The sequence below is a fragment of the Hibiscus syriacus genome, unplaced genomic scaffold (assembly GCF_006381635.1).
Source record: "Hibiscus syriacus cultivar Baekdansim isolate YM2019G1 unplaced genomic scaffold, ASM638163v2 tig00008262_pilon, whole genome shotgun sequence".
Classification (NCBI taxonomy): Eukaryota; Viridiplantae; Streptophyta; class Magnoliopsida; order Malvales; family Malvaceae; genus Hibiscus; species Hibiscus syriacus.
Genome location: NW_024062160.1, coordinates 249,675 through 257,004, shown reverse-complemented (window position 1 = coordinate 257,004; position 7,330 = coordinate 249,675). Strand labels below are relative to the sequence as shown.

At 30.6% G+C, this 7,330-nt stretch overlaps 1 protein-coding gene across 1 annotated transcript; it reads right to left on the bottom strand.

The window, feature by feature from the left end:
* Positions 1 to 3,648: 3,648 nt before the first annotated feature.
* LOC120202171 (very-long-chain (3R)-3-hydroxyacyl-CoA dehydratase PASTICCINO 2-like) lies at positions 3,649 to 6,062 on the bottom strand. Its single transcript, XM_039202642.1, has 9 exons — positions 5,919 to 6,062; positions 5,715 to 5,826; positions 5,594 to 5,612; positions 5,388 to 5,476; positions 5,249 to 5,302; positions 4,579 to 4,649; positions 4,410 to 4,491; positions 4,022 to 4,118; positions 3,649 to 3,934 (listed from the first exon to the last, which is right to left on the bottom strand). Exons 1-9 carry the CDS (start codon positions 5,987 to 5,989, stop codon positions 3,864 to 3,866), a joined length of 666 nt encoding a protein of 221 aa, XP_039058573.1. The 5' UTR covers positions 5,990 to 6,062; the 3' UTR covers positions 3,649 to 3,863.
* Positions 6,063 to 7,330: the final 1,268 nt, after the last annotated feature.

The following is a 7,330-nucleotide window of genomic DNA, read 5'->3' as shown; positions in this document are numbered from 1 at the left end:
AATCTAAAAGCGAAGGGTGTGGTGGTGGTTGTAGTAGCAGCAGTATTGGGTTTGGCAAACTCTAAATCACTTGTTTAATTCTTATTTTTCCCAAAATGTGCGTTTGCAATTGGTTTAGGACTCGATCTCACGAGGGACTGTCTGTCCTCCTTCACGAGCGATAATAAATGTGGTGGGGCGTCCGAATTTTTCAGCTTTATCCCTTCATAAATGAATTGGATCCACTCCGGATATATAAACATTTATGTAAATCTGAATTAACATTTTATGTTTTTAAGTCAACAAATTTTATTCACAAATTTATTTGAAACTTCACGTCGATAGATCTTATCAAAGACGAAAACAGTACACTATGAAAACACTAGCAGCAGCAGTAAAATTTTATTTATAAAATTATTGTCTATAATAATATAATAAATTTAAATATTTAAATATAAAATTATTACTATTATTTAAGGATAAAGCAAAGCCCGCCTCACCCTTTCAAACATTCTTTTCTATCAAAAAAAAAAGCAAAAGGATTTTCTTTATCTTTATGAAAACTGAAAGGTTAACATGTGAATTTAAAAAAAGTTTTAAAACAATCAGGTATTGGGATCGAGTCTTACGGTGGACAATTCATAATTTTGACTGTCAGAGGTCTCCCACGGAAGCTGCTCTCAACCTGGTGTTGGGGGCAGCGTACTATCCTACCTCCCCTTACCCCATTACATATGGGAATATGATCAGCTAATTTTTTAATTTTTTAAAACAATCTTCAACTTGGATATCAAAATATTATTTTTTATTGGATGAAAATGTAAAAATTATTATTATAGAATGGGAACCATTTGGAAAGCAATAATAGTATGACTACAAATGCAGGAAGAGAAATCATATAAAAATGTTTGGGATGCAAAAAGTAATATTAAGTAATGTTTGAAATGATGATGATGAGTGGTTGGTTTGAGTGTAGATGCAGACATTAGGGGTGTGTAAAAATATTCGATACGAATAATAGATCGGATAATTTGAATTTTTAGATTTTCAATCCTATTTATTTTTTCTGATTATTTGAATCGAATATCCCATACAAATTTTGGATAATAGGATCGGATACAGGTCGGATAAATATTGATTTCAGATTGTCTAAAAATGCAATAAATAATGGGCCTTTACCCCTAAGCCCATTTGTTTTAGGCCGGGAATAGCAATGTGACAGGCCGTGCATGAACTATTCTGTCTCTATGTTTTTTTAGTTTACTTTTTTTTTATAAAGCATCCATAAATTTAGTGTACCCAATATCCAGACAAACGAGATTAAAACCGATTAGAAAAGCAAATTGAAGAAAATAAAGGAAGAGTAATGGAAAACTAAACAGGGTCATCGACCCAGAAGAGAGAGCAGTCGACACAGGCTCCGACCGAGAAAGGATATTGCAATAAGTGATACGATATACCAAAGGGGAATAAATAAGGGGGTGCTTGAGCTTGAATTTGAGAATCCCTTTAAAAATAGAATCGAAAATGGTCATAGAGGGTTAATCAATCGATGATCTTCCTCTTACCATTTGGAGGGATGTAGCCTGTGCTTTCCTTATCCAGAAGCGGTCAGAGGAGCTAGTGAGTCAACTGCTATTGTATGTGCAATTTTTTTTATCGATTCTTCCAATGAAACCAAAGCTACAAGATGAGAAGGAATTTGCCAGGTGATTCACGTCTTGATGAATACAAATTATTATTTTCAAATATAAAATTATTATTTTATTTAGTTGTATATTCGGATATCCTATCTAAAAATTTGGATATTTGATTTTTTTGGATCGGATTCATATCATCAAAATAGTGATCCGTTTCGGATATCCGAATTTTTGGATTGGATTGGATCCGAGAAGACATGTTATTTAAAAGGGTAAATTACACCATTTTGCATTGAACTTTACTCTCTCCTAGTTTGTTCACCGTAGTTTCAATTTTTCTATTTTGTTCATTGAACTTTACATATTGAATCATTTTGCTCACTCTGGCGTTAACTCTCTAACGGTGTGATAATGTGTCATTTTTATTATTATTTAATATAAAATAATTGAAAATATAAAGGGTAAATTACATTATTCCTTACTGGACTTTACTCTCTCTTTTATTTTGCTCACCCAACTATAAAATAAAAATAAAATGTGATCGAATGCCACAATCGATCGTCATAGATAGTGGTAATTCAGTCCCAAATTTCATGGATCGCTTCTACTTGACACATTGAGTATGAATTCGACCTTCATTTTATAGGAACTTGTTCCGAAGTCCACGAATCAGAGATTGAAATTGAGGAAGTCGAAAAGTTTCAGTCGATATTCGTAGATTTTGGGACATTTTCCTATGAAACAACTACTAGATTCGAACTCATGGGGTCGAGACGAACCGACCCATAGATTTTGGGACCGAACGACTACCATCAACGATGGTCGATGGTGGCCGAAATGAAAAATGACGTGGTGGTTGGCGATATCAATGGGGAAAGAAGAGGATTCGAAACAACGTTATTTTGGTGTATATTTGAGGTTTTCAAAATGACGTCGTTCTGATGCTTGTGTAATGTCATAACACCATTAAAAATTAACGACAGAGTGAGTAAAATGATTCAATATGTAAAGTTCAGTGAACAAAATAAAAAAATTAAAAGTATGGTAAGTAAAATAGAAGAGAGAGTAAAGTTTAGTGAAAAACGATATATGAAGTAAATGTTGACATTATATATGTTTATTTGACACATATTCAGAAATTTAATTAAATAATTAATTTAATTTGATAATAAATGTTGAGTCCATCGACTATTAAAAGTTACAAAATGATCATTTTGACAATAGGATGTTACTTTGTTGAGTCCCGACTATTAACAATTATAAAATGGTCACCCAACTATTAAAAGTTATAAAATGGTCACCCGACTATTCATTGTATTTTAAATTTATCCTTTTTCGCTAAAAAGTCGACAAAAATTTGGGTTGGAAGTTAATCTACTATCTAAGATATGATAAAATCTGATATCAAAATCTCAAACAACTATCATATTTCAGACAATAGATGCTCAATATGTCATTAATTTTTTAACAAAAAATGATGAATTTAAAACATAATATTTTCGTAACTTTTAATAGTCGATGATTTAATAAAGCAACATCCTATTATCGATGATCTGTTTGTAATTTTTAATAGTTAAAGCAAAGTCATATAATCGAAATATCATTTATGTACTTTACCCTTAATTATTTTGGCGAAAGAATTGAAAATCAAATAGATATATTTGTTACTCCTTCTACCTCATAATTTGTATCTTATATTGACTATACACATAGTTTTAAGAGATAGATTTGATTAAGAAAAATGAGTTGATTGGTAGATTTGATAAATTTATTTTGATAAATATAAAAGAGAGAGATATATAAGGGTAAAAAATATAAGTTTTGTTTGTGACATTTCTAATAGGTCATTTTGAATCGGACAATTTTAAAAACAAAAAAAAGACACATTTAGTGGGACAAGAGAGAGTATCAAATAATAGAAAGCAATACAACTTTGATCTTATTCAATTTTCACTTAATATCATGAATAAATATGTTTATCAAACAAATAAAATTGGCTAAATTTATTTGTTTTTTTGATACTCTAATATGAAAAAACACAACAAAACTTGGGATATTTGCAGGATACCCAAAGCAGACCACCAAACTTACCTACAATTTGGTAAATTCAGCAGCTGCACCATTCCCATCATATTGAACTTAAAACGCTACTCAAACATTTTAGCCCAAAAGCAATGCTGAAAAGAATGAAATGATACATGCACAAAGTTTTGATATCACAATGCTGCAATACTCAACAGTGTTTCACTCCTTTTTCGATTTCGAAAGAGCTCTCTTCCTCTGCCCCAGCATATAACGGTACATGTGAGGACTACCTGTAACGTAAATAGGGCCCTTCGAATAAGCATGACCGAAGCAAGTAATCAGAGACGAAATACTAAACGAGGAATGCTAGTTCATACCTGGGACATAGATCCCAAGGGTAAGAATTGCAGCGTAGAAGTTATCGAAGGAGAAATTCCACTTGTTCGGCATTCTTATGCAATACTTTTCAGAAGCCTGAGGATACACCAGCAGTTTTATTCAATCAATAAGCGTATGCTTTTCGCCTTATATCAATTTTATTGGAATGAAATGCTAAAACACGCAAGGTGAGGGGGGTTTAAGAAAATAGCGTATTGTATCTGAACATCAATCCTTTGCTCTTTAAAACATTTCTAAGTGTATTTGGTCCTACGATAACAAAATATCACTTGGCAACCATCAACAGGAAAATTCCACTTGTTTTATCAAATTATATATGTTTGATTGAAATTATAGGTGTAGAACACATAAGCGGTAATATATTACCTTGATATATGGCAGGGAAAAATAGATCAGGCCAACTTCACTGGTGATGCCAGTTGGATACAAAACCAAGAACGTGCTATACCTGTTCGGAGAAGAAAAATATTAGCAAAATGAACACCAAGGATTTGACAAACTCAATTAACAATAATAGAACACAAGTATTATTTACCTAAGCCACAAATGCCATGAAGGTGCAAAACCAAAGGCCTCCTTCATGCCAAAGAATGAATATCGAATAATCTGTGATTAAAGGGAATTTATAAAAAATTAATTTCATTGTGACATCTATGTCTACAAAAGAAATGCCCTTTGGCATCATCAATGTAGGGAGAAACATTAGCTCTGAAGAAATGACGCCATGATGAGTAAAAATGATAACAAGATTCAATGCTAAGTTCCAAACTATGTTATTCGGACTCAAGTGTGAATGCTGGATCCAGGTATATTCTTCACACAGGGGTATGTTAAATTACTCCAATGTTTTTCCATGTATGTGAAAGGTTCTTGGAACGTCAGTATTTAAAATGAAAATGCTCAAGAAACAAGCTATATTTAGGTTTCTTGCTTCAGCAAAAGTAAAATCATGAATTCAGGACAAAGCTCCCAATCCAGTTAGAAATAACAGTCCACGTAATCAATTTGACCAAACAATGAAAACAAAAGAAGATTACATCTGGTAAAGAGAAGATCACAAACATAGCAAAGCATGATCAACTAATGTTGAGTAAATAGATTCATCAGTTTCAATTCTAGATTACCACCAATTAAAGCTTCCTGGTATTAACTACAAATTTGAAGGAAAAATGGATAAGAAAACAGCAGAATTCAGTCAATTTTACCTCAGTAATGGCCCAGCTGATGACCAACGAAGTAACAAGAACGTGGGTTCGAATCTACGAATCACGATCATGATTTAAAGTAAAAATTAAGATAAAATAAAAGAACATAAGACTGCAAATTTAATTTTTCTTCTATTACCTCAGGAAAACTCCATAAAATTCCCCAAGTTAAATATAATCTTGATCCAATCTGTGGCAGAGTTGATGACACTGGTGACCTAACCAGACCTGCAAAAATTAACAAAAGAAAATAAGATTCAAAATATTTTTGAATTCAAATTAGTGAATTATCTCAAGAACTATTATAATTCTTTTCAGAAGAACAAGACAGCACTCTGCAATCACCTATTAAACCGTGAAGAATCTGTCAAGTAAAAGAGAAACAACACTAATTAAAGTTGATACACTTAGAAAATAAAATCAAGTGAAAGCATATTGAACGGGATGGATAAATAAGCAAGAAAACCTCCAAAACGGCGGCGGATTGAGCTAGAAGGAGAGGCTTTTCGACGGCATTATAGACATTTTCATGACCTGATTCTTTCAAAGTTTTTAAAGCCAAAAACAGAACCTGAAACCTGCAAAAGAAAACCAAGAAATTAAAAAATTGAAGTTCGAAAAGGGGATGATTATAGGAAAAGAAAAAGAGACATGAGACGAGGAAGCTTGCCAGCCGATGAAGACGGTCCAATTGTAGATGGAAAGGTAGAGCCGCCTGAGAACAGTTAAAGCGGAAGCCATGAAAACCCAAATTAAGAAAACAGAGAGATTCTTTGATTTCTTGGGAAAGGATAGCTATGGAGTAGATCAGTAGAAGAAATGAATGTTTATATAGATCGAGGGTTGAAGCCTGAAGGAAGCTGGAAGAACAGAGACCTAGAGAGAGAAAATGGACATGAGTTGGGTTGTTTCAAAATTGGACATTTCAATCAAAATAATGTCAACTTCCCACCCAAATAATATTTATTAACAAGGAATTGATGGAAATTCATTAACGATTACTGTTTTAGCATAAATATTCTAATATTCTATAATAAATATATATATATATATATATATATATATATATATATATATAAATGGGATACAATTCAATTATATTATATAAAAAAATTATTTTACACATAGAAGGGTTTGATTAATAAAAGCAAATAATTGAGACTAAAAATAAAAAATAAAAATATTTTTAAAAAATAATGAATAAACCTCAATAATTTATTTTATTTTGTCCACGATCTTTTATATATATATATATATATATATATATATAATAAAAAAATATTATAATTTTAAAAATATCTTCATACTTAATAAGTGGATACAAAATCTAAATAACTAATAATATCGATCTCCCATCACACGCAGTTAAGCAAAATGCAATGCACACTTAAAAAAGTTAGGGTGAACTTGATTCACGTTTAAAAATATTAGTAGGGATAATTATATTTTTTATTGATTTAGGTGATTTTTAGATTTTTTAATTATTTAATGTTAAAAAGTCAAAAGTTATATTCGAATAGATAATATTTTATACTTACCCCAAATTATTTAAAAAATTATTGAGAGTAATGTATTATTACTAATAATACATTTTCACCTAGATGGTGGGCAAGTCATTCTTAACTAGTATTTTTTTAATTAATGAATAGTTTTCATCATTTTAGATTAAAATATTATTAGAAATATCAATATAAAATTGATTTGAATTAATTATTTAAAATATATATTTTTCATACTAAATTAAAAAAAGATAGAAGATATATTAATAGCATACAATAATAATAACTTAGTTTTATCCTTACAGCAAAGGGAGTGGTGTGGACCGTGTGTTCCAAACACGTTAGATGAAACTTTGGATGTTATTTGCAATTTCTTGATTAGTAATAATTAGTAACGTTTATTATTTTCTTTAAACTATACTGGATTTTGTTAACTAGCATTCAATGGCATTTTGAAGATTTACATATATACATATATATATATATATAAAATATAATTTTCATTTATATAATATAATATAAATCCATAAATATATTTCTGAATGGATAAACCACAAATATTTTTGGTCCAATTATAAATTCC

Excerpts from the sequence above, each read along its gene's own strand:
- LOC120202171 (XM_039202642.1), bottom strand. The coding sequence starts at position 5,989 with ATGGCTTCCGCTTTAACTGTTCTCAGGCGGCTCTACCTTTCCATCTAC. Across the intron at positions 4,650-5,248 it reads TCAGCTGGGCCATTACTGAG|ATTATTCGATATTCATTCTT; the intron begins GTAAAATTGACT and ends CTTTAATCACAG. Across the intron at positions 3,935-4,021 it reads CCTTGGGATCTATGTCCCAG|GTAGTCCTCACATGTACCGT; the intron begins GTATGAACTAGC and ends TTTACGTTACAG.